Source organism: Theobroma cacao, chromosome 1 (assembly GCF_053813885.1).
Source record: "Theobroma cacao isolate CCN51 chromosome 1, ASM5381388v1, whole genome shotgun sequence".
Taxonomy (NCBI): domain Eukaryota; kingdom Viridiplantae; phylum Streptophyta; class Magnoliopsida; order Malvales; family Malvaceae; genus Theobroma; species Theobroma cacao.
The window spans coordinates 3,392,075-3,409,499 of NC_142639.1; the positions used below are offsets into that span (position 1 = coordinate 3,392,075).

The 17,425-nt window shown below is 35.3% G+C and overlaps 4 protein-coding genes across 4 annotated transcripts; 1 reads left to right on the top strand and 3 right to left on the bottom strand.

The window, feature by feature from the left end:
• Positions 1 to 221: 221 nt before the first annotated feature.
• Positions 222 to 3,462, bottom strand: LOC18611253 (acyl-CoA-binding domain-containing protein 3-like). Its single transcript, XM_018125494.2, has 5 exons — positions 2,493 to 3,462; positions 1,715 to 1,820; positions 1,526 to 1,626; positions 1,385 to 1,432; positions 222 to 677 (listed from the first exon to the last, which is right to left on the bottom strand). Exons 1-4 carry the CDS (start codon positions 3,158 to 3,160, stop codon positions 1,402 to 1,404), a joined length of 906 nt encoding a protein of 301 aa, XP_017980983.2. The 5' UTR covers positions 3,161 to 3,462; the 3' UTR covers positions 222 to 677; positions 1,385 to 1,401.
• A 2,421-nt stretch (positions 3,463 to 5,883) lies between these two features.
• On the top strand, positions 5,884 to 7,667 carry LOC18611254 (uncharacterized protein At2g23090). The gene is made up of 3 exons (XM_018127903.2): positions 5,884 to 6,082; positions 6,215 to 6,255; positions 7,364 to 7,667. Exons 1-3 carry the CDS (start codon positions 6,007 to 6,009, stop codon positions 7,481 to 7,483), a joined length of 237 nt encoding a protein of 78 aa, XP_017983392.1. The 5' UTR covers positions 5,884 to 6,006; the 3' UTR covers positions 7,484 to 7,667.
• Positions 7,668 to 7,805: 138 nt separating this feature from the next.
• Positions 7,806 to 11,939, bottom strand: LOC18611255 (casein kinase II subunit alpha-2). Its single transcript, XM_007047414.3, has 10 exons — positions 11,567 to 11,939; positions 11,127 to 11,256; positions 10,814 to 11,008; positions 10,460 to 10,617; positions 9,758 to 9,848; positions 9,572 to 9,637; positions 9,018 to 9,100; positions 8,849 to 8,912; positions 8,668 to 8,736; positions 7,806 to 8,265 (listed from the first exon to the last, which is right to left on the bottom strand). The coding sequence occupies exons 1-10, from the start codon at positions 11,797 to 11,799 to the stop codon at positions 8,206 to 8,208; spliced, it is 1,149 nt and encodes a 382-aa protein (XP_007047476.1). The 5' UTR covers positions 11,800 to 11,939; the 3' UTR covers positions 7,806 to 8,205.
• A 1,201-nt stretch (positions 11,940 to 13,140) lies between these two features.
• Positions 13,141 to 17,018, bottom strand: LOC18611256 (Ribonuclease III family protein). Its single transcript, XM_007047415.3, has 5 exons — positions 16,071 to 17,018; positions 14,408 to 14,612; positions 14,007 to 14,207; positions 13,757 to 13,843; positions 13,141 to 13,570 (listed from the first exon to the last, which is right to left on the bottom strand). Exons 1-5 carry the CDS (start codon positions 16,880 to 16,882, stop codon positions 13,253 to 13,255), a joined length of 1,623 nt encoding a protein of 540 aa, XP_007047477.3. The 5' UTR covers positions 16,883 to 17,018; the 3' UTR covers positions 13,141 to 13,252.
• Positions 17,019 to 17,425: the final 407 nt, after the last annotated feature.

The window sequence follows — 17,425 nt, forward strand, 5'->3', positions numbered from 1 at the left end:
TTGTTTTTATCATGTAATAGTAACATATAAATAACAAAATTTTAAGTTGAATGTTGCAACAGGATTAAGGAAAATTATTGATATATAATAAAAATGTGGCAATTGTTTTCCTACTCAAAGGATCGGGTTTAATTATATATTCTTTAACTTAAAAGAAAAAACAATTGATCTAGAGATGAAAGACCTGAAGAACATATAGTAATAGATGAGAAGTATGAATATATCCCTTAAACATGTTCCCTTATGTTAAGGATAAAGTAGAATCAGATACATAGTAATAATCAGTACACAACTCCACGAAGAAGCATAAAAAAGCTTCACATCCCAACTCAATAAAAATGGCCAAAGCTGAAACCTGTACAAATGCTTTATTGTTCCTTTTCTTTCTATTCAGAGGAAGCTAATGAATAACAACCTGCCGCCTTAGGTCTGAAAAGAACATTAGATTGACTGGCTGACCAATGGGAATCAGGAAGGAAGGGTCTGATATTTGACAGATAAATCGTTAGCTCTTTATTAAGACTATGATATATACTTGGATATAACTAAGCAGAAGCTCCTAATATTCTTGAAGCATGCTTCTTATCCTTGGTCGTTTGAAGCTGGGAGATTTTTGAGATGAGAGCTGGTTGATGAAGAGCAACTGGCACTGGAAAGACTGCTCCCTATTGCTTGTCCTGAACCAAGTAAGGCAATGTACACATTGGAGCTCTTAAGAAACTTGTTATCGGATGCAACTCAAACCAAATAGCAGTCATTCATAAGCTATGGAAAAAGAATGTATGCTGAAGATGGTTTATCAGGAAATGGTGACAGTCAGTTGATTTCCCTAAAATTTCCAAAATTTGACACATTTTGGTAGCATACGTTGTGAAGGTTTTTTGTGTCAACAAGTTTAGAGCCACAAATGTCTAAATATGTCTGCTTATGGTTAGAGAATTGGTTTTATCAGAGGGTACACAATCACAAATTGACAAATTAGATGTTTGTGCTGTGATGAAACTGATGAAATGCAAGACTTTAACTCATTAAGGGATCTGGAAAAGAATTTTCCTTTAAGGTTTCATAAGCAGAACTACATTTGGCGTATTCAGCTGTGAGGGATGATCCAACTTAACCATTTGCCCTAATAAACTAGTATTTCATAAGGGACCAGCAATTGGCAAATTCAAGTAGGTCTCTGTTTTTTGAGCACAATTAAGGAAATAATGACGACATTAGTTCTGTCTATAATTTGCGAAGTTAAGTACGTCAACATGCAGAACCGTTCACTGTAATTCCTTCTGTACCTTTAGTATGCCAGACTACAAGGAAATTGAAACTATGAACATACAAAACAGAACAACAACATGCATAGCTTATTCAAGAAGTGTATACAACAGACCTTGTCCCATAAAAACTTTAAACGTGTGCCTTCATCTCATTTAAAGTCCTGTAGGAGTTGTCACCAGTGGAAGAGTAAGCCAAGCAAGAAAAGGGAATTTAAGAATTCTTTCCATGGGTGAATCCTAAATGACCAATTTACCTGTAATCCACAGTTATTGTTTGATTTTCTGGCATAGTATTAACATCCAAAGGCAGCTTCCTACATGCTCTGTTATCTGCATAATGCTGTTTACTTTCCCCCTACAACATCAAACAAGCAAAGAACATGAATAGCGAGCCCCCGCATACTCCCTTGATGCAAAATCACTTAAGTGACCATCAAACTTACACAAATATCATCTTGCATCCACCCAGGGATGCTTCTTGAAAGAAGGGTGATGTACTGCTCCATGGCTGCTTCTGGACTCATGTTCCCGAGTCTTTTCCAGGCATTCCTATCACAACAAATACCAGTTCTCAATCAGTCAAATTGAAATGTTAAAAACCTGCAACTATGATGAGCAATCATCCAGAAACTCAGATGGAAGATTATCAAAAGGCAACAAAGGAAAAAATCTAAATAGGCTATGATAAATCCAACCAACAAAGCAATTAGAAATCCCTTTACCTGTTTCAATCCACGAGCCCATAATATTTTTTTTATTCTTTTCTCTCATTTTCTTTATCAATATGCTTTTCCCTACTTGTTAATATGCCCTTATTCTCTGCTTTCAGTCGTCATCAAGTCAATTCTATTCATTATTCTTTACGAATTTCTATCTATGAAGTTCTTAATCAGCCACAAAAACACATTCTCCATGTACAATCTGGTTCCGTTGTCCATGAGATTAGATCTCAAGTGAGACCATACCCAGAATTCCAATGTACTTATGGATTTTAACTTTAGACAATTCTATAAACCTTATTAGAGGAAACAGCTTTAGATGGTTAAATTTAATCCTCATCCACGAGATAATAACTGAAAATCAAAGGCAAACACCTCAAAAAGGTTTCTACTTTTTATCAAATTCAACTGAGAAAGCACAAATAACATATACAAAAAAAGTCATCAAAAAAGAAAAAGACATACAAAATTAAAACCCCCAAATTTAAAGGAGAGACTTTACCATTTTGCACGAGCAGACAACTTCAATGCCATAGGCTGAGGCTCATGGCAAGGCCCTTCAGTGGCAATCTTGTGAAGTCCATAGAATTGCATCTTTACATCATTGGCAATTTTCAAATCATAAGTTTGATCAGCATTGCTTTTACACTCCAAAAACCGCACTGCAGCACCAAAATCCTTCTTCAATTCAGTTCTTTCAATTCTCTCCCAATCATCATCATCATCCTCCTCATCGGATAACCCCCCCTTTAAGCAGTCCCCGCCATTCTCTTTTTCACACTCCAAAACCTCAAGCTCTTCTTCTTCATCTTTAGCTAATTCTATCTCAGTGGTTTCCTTAACAAAATTCTCCTGACCATAGCTTTCTTCAGTAGGTTCCCCTGTTATTTTTGGTGATCCATAACTACCACTCGAAGCCTCTTCAAGGCTATTCTTTCTGTCCGCAGAATCACCTAAAGCGTCAACTTTTACAACTTCTGAAACAAACCCAAGTCCCTTTTCACATTCAAGAACATATTTTTCTGATTTAGCCGTGACTTCCATGCATGATCTTGACACAGCCTCGAGATGTTGATCAATGACAGACGACAAAGAAAGGAGCTTAGCAAGAATGAAGGAAAGAATAAAAGAAAGAGAAATAGTAAACAAGAATTCAAGAAAAAGGTCCATGCTGAAGAATTGGAAGGAAAAGAATGAGAGGAGAGAAGAGTTTGGCTTCTTTTTTGCTGGTTGAGAATGATGCAAGGGACTGAAGAAGATGGATTTTGAGGAGCAGAGCAAAGTATATTCTGGGTTTTCTTCCCTCCTTTATTTATTTTTTTTCTTTTATTTTGGTGTTTTAGAAACTGCAAGTACTGGTGTTATGGCAAATGTGACGGTCCCAGATTGTAAGGGAAGAGTTTAAAGAGGGAGAGCTATTTTGAAAACGACTCTTCCGCTAACTGCTGTGTGTGTGGAATAGGAAGTGGTTAAGGTATCAGCTATTCACGACTTTAATTTCTTTCCATTATCTTTTTGCAATTTTGGAACCTAATGGGGAATTGGGGACTGTTGCCTGTTATAACTTCGAGTCTCAGTGATCTCCTCTCACCAGCAATCACTTCACATCCAAGGGTTTTCTTACCTCCTTGATGTTAGAACTTCACTTCTTGAGATCAGCAAGGTAAAATTAAATTTTTTTTGACATAATACTGCTCCAAACTTATATTACTCCAAGTCCACCAGTAAAATAGTTTAAACCAGAACAAATGAATCCTTCAAATGATCCGTTTATACTCAAATAAACCAATATCTAATTAAACCCAAGTAGTCAAGTGCTAAACTCATTTACAACCTCAAAGATTAGACATCGTCTAATTTCTCCTCTTCATGATTTTCCACCCCCTTGCTCTTGTCCTTTTGATGTTTACCATCAACTTTGCGGCTTTGTGTCGGTGGTGCTTTCTTAAGTAATTAAATGGTTGTCCTACTTGAGCCAAAACAGAGAGGAATATGTGTTACCTTGTTCTTTTGTGGCCTACCTTCAATCAGGACTCTGATAAAAGCAACAAAAAGAAGAAAACGAAACAGACAAAGAAGTTGCAGGTAAATAATTGCATGGGCTTGTACTTTGGGAGTTTCTTTAATGCATCATAGGACAGCAGCAGAAAACAACGATCCTATCAACTACTAACAGATTGAACTAAAGATAGATTGATAGAAGGATGTTGTTGACACAGTTAAGTTTTGAGAGATGATAATTAAGAAAAATATAAGAGTACCAGAATTGGCAGGTGGATTTGAGTTGCCTAGTCAATTCCAGAAGTTTTTGACAAGTGACAATGGCTTGACCGCATAAGCAATGATCTGTACTTAACATTGCTTGTGGTTAATGTGCATCCATAGGGCAATGGATTTGGAAATTGGGAATTATTTTCCTTAGACAGCACATGTGCATTTGTTAAGGCTACCCTTATGTATTTCTTCATTTTTTTTTTCTTCTTTTTTTAGCAATTTGATCACCCTTGTTAGGTAGTGTATCAACTGGTGGCGAGTATTATCAATAGATAAGGTATTTTTTTTTTCTAACTTATAAGATTACCAAGTATATTAATTAGTAGAATAAACAGCTTCAAAAGTTTTTAATTTGGAGAGGTGAAAGGAGAGGGACATCAAACCTTGTTGCCTTGAGGCATTATCATTCATTATCTTATACTTTCTCTCTTTTAGGTTCTTTAGTCGTCTCATGTATTATCAAAATTAGATCTCATATTTTCAGGTTCCCTTTAAAGAATAGAATACCATATGCTCTTTTTGATTATTAACTTTAGTTGTTGGCATTTATATAGTAATCCTACACAGAAGAGGGAAGTTATGAGTAGTAAATATTTCAAGCTGATAGCACAATGATAATCACTTCAAATTTGTTGGTAAAAAAAAATTTCATATTTAAAAATTTAATATATTGTAGTAAATTTTATTTATTAATTCTTTCATGATAAGATTGATATCTTTATATATGAAATTCATATTACAGAATAAGTTTGTTATCTCAAAAAAGTATTAAAATAATGATAAAAAAATCTCATTAAATTAAAAATATTTTAAGTACATAAATATAATAAAATCTCTACATCTTTTATTAATTGATTTTAAAATAAGATGTATATCTTAAGAATTTAACACAAATTTGGTCTAATAAATTACAAAGTATTTCTTCAATTTGCAATAGACATATGAGGGTCCTCCTTGTCCCACTATAATGAAAGATAATACCAAACAAATTTCCAAACAGAATGCTATGTTGTCATCAAAGTAAATGATAACACTTGACACTAACACCTGGCTGCATGCCTTTGCAGCTTTTGCTTATACACGAAAAATTAATCATCGAAAAGTCCAAGCATATATAGCCCAAATAACAAATCTTTTATTAAGAATTTTAAGGTAATACAATTTCTGTCTTCAGTTAGACAAATCATTTGGGAAAAATGGTAGTTGGGGGGCTTGGGGCATAAGTTAATAATAGCAGATGTTGTCGTAGTTTGAGAAGTTAAGCACGTTGGAACACATCTATCTACCTTTCCTTTCTGTAACAACCCAATTATTTGCTATGTGTCTATATATATATATATATATAAATACACGTATATTGGGGTAGAGAAAGGGGTTAAGGAAATTGAATTGCCTTCCACTACCGATGAGGGCCAAAGGGAAGAAAAGGGTTATTCTCCTAATACTAAGGAATCAGGAGAAGACCATGTAAAGCATGGTCATGGCACATCTAAGCAAAACTAAAGCGCATTGACTCACAAGTCAGAAAACCCTGTAAAACATTTTCATGGCACATCTTAGCAAAACAAGTGGTCCGTGAAGGACAGTTAAGTGGTTTAATTATTATCTCTCACCGCTTTTTAATAGTTATTGGGCTGAAATAAATTATTGAGTTTGAGCCTCCTCTCTCTCTCTCTCTCTCTCCCCCCTTAACCAAATTAGGGTTTTTGAGGTCTGTCATCTTCTCGCCAAATAGGTCAATTATGGGAGGAGGTAATGGCCAAAAGTCTAAGATGGCGCGCGAGAAGCACCTCGAGAAGGCTAAAGCCGCCGGGAAAGGTTTCACCGTTGCTTTTTTCTTTTTTTCCTAACAGGAAATAGGAATTTAGTGGAAGTTGGAAATTTTTTACTTTCAGATGACCTAGATTTTTGTATTGATTATTTTTGTCTGTTTTAATGTTTTTTTTTCAGGAAGCCAGCTGGAAACTAACAAGAAAGCTATGTCGATTCAGGTCATTTTGGTGTTTATTTATTGTTACCCATGATTTTTTCTTTCTTTTCAAATGTTGCTTGTCTTGTTTTGTTGCTAATTTTTATGTGGGTTGCAATCGCTTTATCTGCCAAGGTGATTTTTTTTGTTATTTTCTTTTGCTCATACGTTGAAAGCTGAAACATGAAGATCTTTTTGGTCTTTGTTTAGGCATAGGAAAGGGTAAAATGAAAAGTTCTGATATTTTCTATCCTTGTAGCTTCTAATTGTGTGGGATTGTTTTGATTTTGGTTGGGGCAATTTGTTTCGTCGCTAAAAAAGATTGGATGAAGTCTAACATCTGACTTTTTTCACTGTTTGGTGGAAGAGAAATGCCTTTAAACATACCTGTCCTCTTTTAAAGTGGCTTGAAGTGCTATTTTCTTCTATTGAATTAGTTTTTGTGTCGCAGAATGTATGTAATTTAACATTGACAAGTTGCATCTGCACCAGTGACCAAATTCTGATTGCATTTTTAAGTTGTGCTATAGTATGTTTGCATGTACATATTTAATCTATGCACCCTTATGTTCAATATGTTTTTGGGGGGTGGGCGGTGCATGGTTGCTTGTTCCCATTTGCTTTCTCTCTCCCTTATTGATTTGTAAATAGCATATGAGTTTGATATAGAAGTCTTGTGGTGGCTGTTAGAGATCAGGGAGTTTGAATCAGATATATTTATAATTAGTAAGGAGCATTTGCAAGTGTGAGAATTAGTGGTGTAATAGTAGTGAGTTCCCCAATTCCAACTACAATAAGTTTATGCCAAGAAGACTAATGTCATTGTATTGGTTATAGAGGAACCTATTTCTTTTCAGTAATTGGTTATGGATGAACTTACTAGGCATGTTCAAGATGATATCCTTCAGTGCCTGCTATATGTTGATTTTAAACCTTTATCAGGTGAAAATAAAGTGAGAGTAAACCATTAATTGGAACTCTGGATGAATACTTTAGAATCTAATGGTTTAAGGTTATGTCGGAACAGAAATAAATACATGGAGTGCAAGGATTTTTTTTATAATTTTGCATTGAACATCATCATCTGTTTGATGTACTTAATTATTGGTGATTGCTCAATAAAAATGCAGTGCAAGGTATGCATGCAGACATTTATGTGCACAACGTCAGAGGTGAAGTGCAAGGAACATGCTGAAGCAAAACATCCAAAATCTGATCTGTATGCCTGCTTCCCGCATCTGAAGAAGTAATGTAGTTGGAACAAGAAAATGCTATATGTAGACTTATTTCCTTATGTAAATCCTCAACTGTAATTATACACCCAGGAGAGTGTGTGCCTCAGAGTGAGGAGCTGATTGATCCTCATGTGACATGTCCTTTCAATTGGAGATTGATTCATTCCTGCATCTCTGTTAAAGTGAACATTTTTGTTTATTTGGGCTTTTTGGTTTCGAAAAATGTTACCTTAACGTGTCAAATTTAATGGTGTCGTCTTTTCTCGAATTAGATTTTTCACATTGCAAGGTGGATTTGCATATCAATCAGGTTGAGTCATAAAAATGAGACCAGACCTTTAAAGTGGAAATTTTCTTTAGGCAAATCCATGATAGCAACAGCTAAGATGGGTAACCCCAACCATCTATGAAAGCTTTGCATACAATGAGCTCTAAGCAAAGTCTATTATGGTGGAATCAGAACATTGTAACTTGAGTGTCCCATGCAGACCATATTGAAAAAGATGACAAACGTATTAACACTGTATGCTCTCTCAAACATAATAAGTTACTTAGGCGAGTAATAATGATAGTAAATATTCACACCCAACCCTTCAACTGCCTAAAACTGACAACGGCACCCATAATATTTTGTAGTTTATGTAAACATTAAGCACAATAAATCTCCCCAGATGAGTCTGGACTGATTTACAGATGAACCCCAGGACTAAGGGTCACTGAGTCCGCATGAGTAAGAGTCACTGAGTCCGCATCCTGCTGCTTTCTGCAGCCCTCACTTGAGAGAAGTAAGGATGAGCCTGCAGAGAGAACATCATGGCAAGCAATGGGTGTATGTTAGTATACACAAGAATGGTAGAGGGCATTGAAGCAATAGACTAGTCAGCAATTAAAGGCATGCAAAGATTGTTAGTTTATTATATTAAAATTACATGGTAAAAGGTAAGACGACATTGTAAAATTTTAGGCAGCATCTCAGTCAGGAGCATGTCTACACTACATGATATCCATTTCATATTTAAATATGAACACAAACATGTTTTCCCAGCAGCACACAGAAAAATGTTCATTTCATTTTCTATGAGTTATAAATTGCATTTAGTAAAAGAAAAAGGAAACTAAATTGAGCATCATAAGCCACTGTTAATCAAACCAAAGGAAAAAGAAAAGCTAGCGGCAATAATAAGCTTATATAGACCTACCATAGCTTCTCTTGCAGTTAGCCTGTCCTGATGATCATATCGAAGCAGCTTATCAAGAAAATCAATTGCCTGTAACTCGAAGAGCTCAAAAAATGAATATCACTTATAAGCCATTTAGTGCACTTTAACTGACCTTATAGCATTCAATTTTCTAGATGTTTGCCTAAAGAAGAAAAATGACCTCTGGAGAAACAAGATGCTGATTATCTGCATTAATGAATTTGGACCAGGGTTTGCGGCTGTGCCTGAAAAACAACATATTAATAAATTAATGGAGAAAAAGTTAGACAGAGCTTTTGTTTATAATTATCAACAAACTTGCATACAGGATAAGTTCATGCTTAATGTACCTTCCAACAAGAGAATCAAGTTGAGGATCAAGCTCCAAATGGTATTTGTTCAGATATGCATTTAACTCATCAGTTCCTAGCACCTGAAGTTACACGATAGCAGTCACAAAACTTGTTCCACATAAACTGTCAATACTTTGTTAGAAAAAGCAGACAAGAAAACCGAAAAAAAGGTGAAATAGAACTTCTTTGACAATGCATGTAAAGTATGCCCCTAGTAGCTATCCCCTAGCAATTGATGGTTGTGAAGAACAAATAAATGTTTAAATCAAAACCTGAAAGGATAATGCTGCACCTACAAAGAATAGGGAATAAACAACACTAGCAGGTGCTGAAAAGGTTACAAAGTGATGCTCCAGATGTAGATTTTAAAAGCAAGATGGATAATATGAGATGGACAAGGTACAAAGATATAGTCTAATACATTCTCCCTGCAGCAGTCAGAAAATTATGCATTATCCCACCAAAATGTTATTTTAACAAAAAAAAGATAAGAAATATTAATCTTCACAACACTATTAAAACATATTCACCAATCTGCAGAAGCATATTACCTTGGCAATTTTAACTAGTTGATCATGGTTGTCATGGCCATAGAAGAATGGTTCCTTGCGAAATATCTACACAATAAACAAGTATAATAAACAAATCAAACAACATAAATAATCTAATGCGCACCCAAAGTTGATCTTTCAAATGAAAGTTTAACACATTTAAACTAGAATAAAGGTATTTCTCACCATTCCAGCAAACATGCAACCAAGGCTCCACATGTCCAAAGAATAATCATAGTCCTGTAAATCTACCAGAAGCTCAGGTCCTTTAAAGTACCTGAGAAATAAAGAGAAAGATTAAACTTCCCAAAATTGAATCCCAATGGTAGATGGCATTATAAACTAAAAGAAACACTCACAAAGCTATTAAGATTCCACACCACTACCAATCTGTTTAGTTGAGTTGCTTGGAAAACATTAAAGGACATTCATTTTCTAGAAGATTTTGGTATCCAAGAAAGATCCAAAGAATATGAGGTCTTTGACATCCTAAATGTAGAAACTAATACTCTAAGTCTATTAAAAAAAAAAAAAAGCAGATGTATACTTCAAGGAATCCAGTTAGTAGTTGTTCAAAAAAAATTAAATGTACTATCTATCAAAATATACCCTAGCTTGACTTGTTTAGTGAGTTTCGTGCTAAATTTTGTATCTATATACCTGTAATACAAACAAAATTCAGTTTTTATGAGGAAAGCCAATTCAAGGCGCAAGCATAGCATACAAGTAATTAACCCAAATGAGTTTTACTTTTTCTTATTCAGGCAAGGACTAATATTTAAGCCCAGTTTGAAGGTCTCTAAGATAAAATAAAACAATCTTGAAATATGTAAAGGTACATGAGTGGAAAAGTTAGTCATATGATTCATGATCTCTTCAAAACATTACCTAGAAGCCACACGGACATTATACTCTTTGCCAGGATGGTAAAATTCAGCAAGTCCCCAATCTATCAAGCGAAGTTTGCGCAGCTCATGATCTATCATGACATTGTGAGGCTTGACATCTCTGTGCATTATTCCTTGTGAATGACAGTAATCTAATGCCTACAAAGCAAAGAATCTTTCCCCATTATCTTACAATGCAAACATGCATACAAGAAATGCTCCAAAAGCTTAAGAAGAAAGTCACCTTTTGGAATTCAATCATGTTAAGGATATAACTACAAGCAATCACCAAATAAATTCCATGATGAAGCACAACTCTATACATCGAAAGCTTGGATGAGGGGCAAAAAATTACCTTGAGAAGTTCATATATGTAGTAGCGAATGTCATAGTCTGTCAAAGTGGGGTATAGAACTTTGAAATCCGTACTGTTGACATACTCAAATATCAAGCTAGGCGTTTTTGAGTGGTGATCTCTTACAATATCAAGAAGTTTGACAACATTCGGACCACCACATAGATTCTGAAGGATTTTTATCTCTCTCTTAATCTGCCAAAAAAAGTAAAGATTACATTTAAAATCATCAGGACAACACCTTAAAATTTTACCTCATATAAATCTAATCCAAAATTAATCAAATTTACAGATAATGATAAGTAATATAAACCTTCTTTTTCTTGACAGGCTTGAGAATCTTGATTATACAGCGCTCATTGCTATTGACATTTATGCCCTCAAAAACTTCACTGTACTTTCCCCTTCCAACTTTCCGAACAACCTCATAATCATCTTGATCACTAAAACAGATCAAAGCAAAATAAAATACGATAAAAAATGAATTCACGCCGATCAAGTACCAAATCAAACAGTTAACTTAAATATTTGGATTATATTAGAAAAGTTATAGAAATGCTTAAGTAAGTTTAATTATTAAGATTAGAAGATCATGTTGATTTAAGCTAATTAAAGAATCTTGTATTCGTATTGGTTGACGTAAACTAGTTTAATTTTATTAAACAAATCAAGAACAAACCTAATCAAAGAATCGCAAGATATTTTAAAGTTGAAGATCAACGATTTTTTCTGAGCAATTAATTTAAATTTTACCCCCATTGAACAGTGAGGGACTCATAATCCCAGTACTCCTTGGGACGAAGAACGTTGACGTCAGTATAAACGCGAGATTTCGACATGACTTGACGGCGATCGGGACCGGAGATCTCGCCGATCTCACGGTTATCGTAACTGTCGTGGGCGACGGGAGGGCGGGAGGCGACGATGGCGCAAACTAGCAAGAGGCAGAGTAAAAACGGAGGGTTCGGGCGTCGGGCATATTTCATTCATTCAGACAAAGCCAGCCCATTTCCTTTTTTTTTTTTTTTTGTGTTTAATGATTTGGAGTCAGCTTAGATTCATGAGGCTTTGGCTTTGGAGAGAAAAGGACGGGACGGGTTAGAGTGGGTGCGCCTCTGTTTGCTGCTATGAGGTGAGCTGGGCCTCTTTTTTTAGGAAATATCGGAGGGAGTTGGGACTTGGGAGAGGGGTTCTCTTGGTGTGTTGTTGTTGCAGATGGAAATGTGGGGTGTGAGTGGAGAATCTGGTATGTGGCACGTTCGTTTTTGATTGGAGGAAAGTTTTGAAAGATTTTTTGTTTTTTCTTTCCTTTGTCAGGTTCTCTAAAGATTTTGCCCTGATTTTTTCACAGTTATTTATTTATTTATTTTTACAAGGGAAAGAAGAAGAAGAAATTCATATATAGATATTTAAATAACTAATATATATATATATATATGTCTTAAAGTATAGATCTGAAAATATAAATATTAAACATTTAGAATTTATATTTGATTTACTGTGTGAGTATAGTACTTATTTATTATCAATGAATAAAATGTTACTACCTTTTTAATAAATAAAATTAAAAAATCTTACAGATAAATATTTATAATTTTAAACATACTAATTTGAAAATTTTTTGAACTTTTACGTTTGTATATTTATGAAGTGGTTTTTTATAGTTAAGTGATAATATATAAGAATTGTATACTAAAAGCATATCAAATATATGCTAATAAAAAAAAGTATATCAAATATAAACCTAAACATTTATATTAACTGCATAATTACATACAAGATCATTATTTTTGTTTTCCCACTTTTTGAATTTGACATTATTTTACATCTTATATTTATATTATCAATTCAAGATAATATTGAAATTTGGTAAAAGCAAAGTGTAAGGTTTTAAATAATGTTTTAAATGAAAGTATAACCTGATACTATCAAATTTTATGTGCGAAAAACATTTCAAAAACTTTTCATCTTGAAAATCTTAGGTTCAAATCCAAATAAATAAAATACTATCTTCCATTGCGTAATCCAATATAATTCAAAAAAGAAAAAAAAAAAAAGTTCTAACCTTTCTTCTCAAGGAAAGATCTGAGTTGGTCTTTCCCTTTTCCTTAATTTGAATGTTAAAAAGGTTCCTATTAGTTTTAAATTTACTTGTGATTTCTTTTAAAGGAAATCTAGAAATCTTGGATACGAATCTTTTCAACCGTGAAGCTTGAAAGGGTTTTTTATTGCTTGTACCAAAGGGCACAAAGAGATGACCTAAGATATGTGATTATTACTTATTTGAGATAGCCAGTCAAATCAAACAAGAATATGAAGACAAAAAGTGAAAAGAAAAGAAAAATGCATTGGAATTACTAGACTTTGTAGCTTGCGTTCATTCCAGTGTAAAATTGAAGGCGAACAAAAAAATGATTCATGCTTTCACTCCCCAGATATTTACACAGATTTAGGTTGAATTTGCTCGAAGTCAAAAACCTCAAACATAAGGCGCCTCACATCTGGCTTCCCATAGACAGTGTATGAAAGCCCATGGAGAGCTTGTTGAACAGCAGTTGTGGCAGGGTTTCTTAGTCTTCGATTGTGCTCAAATGCATCTTGAACCTGCTCTGAGTAGATGATAAAGCGATGGAGGTATTTTTCCCTCAAATACCTCCCGCAGAACTTGTTCATAAGAACACGGCGATGCCTCTCTTGCAGCCATCTTCCAGGGGCATCTAGGTGCTTCATCAGCAACCTCTCAGCCATAACAAGATCCTAAAGAATTTGAAAACAGACAACTGTTAGATTAATTTACTGGAAAAGATTTAGCTCTCATATCCTTCTCTTTCTTTGAAGTGTCATATCGAATCATAGAAAGGAAATACAAGGCTTGATAAACAGCGCATTTGTTGTTTGCTTAAACTTGCTTAAGCATATTTGCAACACTGCAAAAGCCATTACCTGGATCTTTTGGCCAACGTATTCCAACCGTTCAAAGCAAAACCGAGGATGTTCAAACTTGTATTTTGATGGATGCAAAAAACAAAGCTGTAATCCCAGAAATGAAACAACGCATGAGGAATGAAACAAAACTCATATCAAGCAGGAGAAATATGAGTCTATAGTGTCTTGGATATAGATAACTAAGAATGACATAGATATCAAAATACACACACAATATACATTCATGAAAGGCTAAACAGTGAAACACCTGTAGCCCAAGTCCAAGTTCAATGTTTCTGGCTTCAGTAATTTCAGGAATTCTATCAGTAACTGCCAAAGGATATCCAAGTGTCTGCATAACTTGCGGTTTGCTGTCATAATCCCAGATATTTCCTCGAAATCGATGCATTCCTGGTGGAACACAAGCCCTGAATAGCCTTGGATGTGCAAAGAGAGCATCTTCAGGGGGCTGTAAAGAAATAAGAATTAAGTCAAGTTTCCACACAAGATCAAGAGAAAGAAATGCTTCTCCAGGTCCTCTGCAGAGAAACACTGCTCTAATACATATTCCAGTCCGTATACTTATTTTCTTTTCTTTTTCCCCCTTTAAGGTTTTCAATTTTAATTAATAAGCTATCTAAAAATGAAGGAGAACAAATCAAAGCTTGCCTTATAAGTAGCAACATCTTGCCAACTGAGCTTATTCCCTTCAAATTCAACAGAAACATAATCTACATCTTCAAGTTGTCTCCTTAACCGTGGCTGGCAGTTCTCAGCTTCTGGATCCATTCCAAATACTTCAAAAAGAACACGGTACACTTCTGGCATACCAAAACATAAGTATATTGCCCCAAACAAAGCCCAAAAGACAGACCTGGCCATAAAAGTATAAATTAGTAGCCAATATATATGTGTCATTAGTCAATTACAGATATCTCATAATGCCACCACGCAAATGCATCGAGTGAGACAAGCTCTCAAGATGCTCATGTGCATTAGTTACATACATGCAGCATGATATTACCTAACCATTTAACTGTTTGTCATATGAAAGCCAACACTTCCTGCCAGTAAGCTAAGGCTTACTGGCATTTGATACCTACATACTACCTAGCAAAATAGAAGGTATATAGCAGCCAACCTAACTATTGCAATACAGGTATCCATCAGCTGCCCTACCCTTACCCTGACATTTTTACTGTCTTGTTGACACCAATATTAGCAGAGTTCCATAACGTCTGAGATCTCATGTCTTCTCTGTCCTGATGTTGTCCTCGCAATGCAATTTGTTGTTAAAACTTAAATATGATATTTGAGACATTTGCATCAACTTAAGCTTTTGGGGTCATGGGTAACCCAACTATCTCTTGAACATATTGTACATCCTAATAACAAGTTCATAATCGAATCAATTGTTTAATGTGCAGAACCCCTTTCTCAACTTCACATAATAAAGTATTGCAAGGTATGTCTAGAAAGCACATTGGTAGCATCCAATACAAGTTCATTTAGTAGCTTCCTCACTAGCAGATACCACAGAAAGAATATGCATAATCACTGTGGCATCCCCATCCTACTGCAGTATCATATGGCTCCAACTTGAGTCAGCTTCTCTTTTATCTAGAACACACAACAAACCCAGCGCACCACTGGCTAAGATGCAGTATGTTTGATCAAGTTCAGGCTTCAACTATGTAATATTCAAGATATATGTTTGCACAAGTGCAGCTGCAACAACAGAACAGCCAAATTCCAAACCATGTACATCTCGGTTCCCTAACAAGTATGAGTAGTCTTCTTTTCGTCACATGCTATCAATTGTCAAATCACATATCGCTAGGCAGAATTGATAGCCAATCAGCATAAATCAGGAAGATGGCAACCACCAGAAAAAGGTGCCTACTGCAAATTGATGCCTGGTTTGCCAAAGCATAGCATCGGAAGTCCGAACTAAAAACTGATAAGCATAATGGTAAGTCCTGAGTTGTAACCTAGCATGGATTCAAAAAAATTAAAATTCTACTTATGTAATGACACTTAGAAGATAGAACAACTGCAGTCTAGGGCTCTAAAAGACAGGTTAAAACATCTCAATGGTTTTATTTCTATGCCATGGTATGTGACACTAAAATTAAGAGCACCACTTGCCAAAATGAAATAGCAGCACCTCATTTCAGATGAAAACATAGACCTTTTCCACAGATTAAAACTTAAAAATGTAAGAAGACCTGCCGTATCCTCAAGTTCAAACTAGCATACAACATTGAATAGATTTATGAATACTATGCATTAATATCTATTATGCACATCTATAAACAGAAGAAAAACTCACTTCACAGGTGGTTCCCGGTCTTTCCTAATCAACTTATCCATATCATCATAAGGGAAAATCAAATTCTGCAAACTAGCAGCTTTAATCCACATAGGCAAATGCCTCTTCCCAATCAAAGCAAACACTCTTTCCCTCATCGGCCCCGGTGACTCCCTCGGATACCTCTGCAAGAAAAACTCCGCCAGAGCCAACTCCAGTACATACTGCCCCAAAAACCAAAGCCTAGAATGCGCCGACCTCACGTGCCTGGCATTAGTTCTATCACAAGAAGGATGCTGAAACGCCAAATACAACAAAGTATCAAACTGTTTCGCCGGATTATCATCTCCCAATTCATCAGATTTCTCCAAAGGGTACCCCAAAGCTTGCTTAGCTTCAAGCAAATACTCGTCTATCCAAGTCTTGTCAGCATTGTTAAGCTTCGAAGAAGGCAAACAAGAACTTAACAAAGGGAATTGTTTTAAGGATAATTGTGGGCTGTTGAGGAATCTTTCTGTCAATTTTTTGTCATCAAGGGGAGGTTTCAGAATGAACCTTTTTGGGGGCACTTTTTTCCTTGGAGCTGTTGCTTTTTTACGTTGGGCTAGTTCTTTTAGGAGTCTTTGTGGGCTATTTCTGGGAAGTTCTTGCGGTGGGTCTATAGCTACAGCGAAAATGCGGAGATATTTGGGTTTTGACGGGTTTTGGTGAAGTTGGAGCGGGAAGGGGGAGAGAGATGAAGAGAAGGAGATTTCGGAGAGTTTTTTTGAGAAGGGTGTAAGCGAGGAAGAGAGTTCCATTGAAGGATTTGTTGAATTAAAGGATTGAGGCATTTTCTGAAATGTTTAAGCGCTGGAAATGGAGATTTTGTTTTTGGTTGTCGCCATCGAAGAATGGGTTTGGTTGCAGGGGTTTTAGGGAGGGTTTGGATAAGGTGAAGAAGCGTGGCTGATTTTGCAGTAGACTATCGCCGGCGAGGGAGATATTTTTGTTTTTTATTTTTATTCTTAACTTACACGTGTTGATTTAAAACGACACCGGTTGCTTCACGTTAGACTGAAACGACACCATTGGTAGAGTCGGGCATTTGCCAACAAAATGGTAATTAAAGCAATGCAATTACATTTGCTTTTGCTTGAATTTTTTTGAGGTTTTGGGCGGTGGTTTTTACAAGTAGAGGTGAGCAATTGAACTGTTTGGGTGGTTTAGTTTGTTTTATTTAAAAATTAAATAGATTAGATATTTTTAAAAAATTAAATTGATCAAACAGCGAATTGATTCGTTTTTTGATTAATGGATCAAAGTTTTATTATTTTTTTAACTATAATTTTAAAATTTAAAAACTTCATCTATAATTATAAAATATATAAATAATC

Coding starts and splice junctions, on each gene's coding strand:
- LOC18611256 (XM_007047415.3), bottom strand. CDS start 16,882: ATGCCTCAATCCTTTAATTCAACAAATCCTTCAATGGAACTCTCTTCC. Junction 13,844..14,006: donor AACTTGGACTTGGGCTACAG/GTGTTTCACTGT, acceptor CTGGGATTACAG/CTTTGTTTTTTGCATCCATC. Junction 13,571..13,756: donor ACGTTGGCCAAAAGATCCAG/GTAATGGCTTTT, acceptor CAAATTCTTTAG/GATCTTGTTATGGCTGAGAG.
- LOC18611254 (XM_018127903.2), top strand. CDS start 6,007: ATGGGAGGAGGTAATGGCCAAAAGTCTAAGATGGCGCGCGAGAAGCAC. Junction 6,083..6,214: donor GGCTAAAGCCGCCGGGAAAG/GTTTCACCGTTG, acceptor TTTTTTTTTCAG/GAAGCCAGCTGGAAACTAAC. Junction 6,256..7,363: donor AGAAAGCTATGTCGATTCAG/GTCATTTTGGTG, acceptor ATAAAAATGCAG/TGCAAGGTATGCATGCAGAC.
- LOC18611255 (XM_007047414.3), bottom strand. CDS start 11,799: ATGAAATATGCCCGACGCCCGAACCCTCCGTTTTTACTCTGCCTCTTG. Junction 11,009..11,126: donor AGCCTGTCAAGAAAAAGAAG/GTTTATATTACT, acceptor TTTTTTTGGCAG/ATTAAGAGAGAGATAAAAAT. Junction 8,266..8,667: donor TAACTGCAAGAGAAGCTATG/GTAGGTCTATAT, acceptor TTCTCTCTGCAG/GCTCATCCTTACTTCTCTCA.
- LOC18611253 (XM_018125494.2), bottom strand. CDS start 3,160: ATGGACCTTTTTCTTGAATTCTTGTTTACTATTTCTCTTTCTTTTATT. Junction 1,821..2,492: donor TTGTCTGCTCGTGCAAAATG/GTAAAGTCTCTC, acceptor TTGTTGTGATAG/GAATGCCTGGAAAAGACTCG. Junction 1,433..1,525: donor ACAATAACTGTGGATTACAG/GTAAATTGGTCA, acceptor CAACTCCTACAG/GACTTTAAATGAGATGAAGG.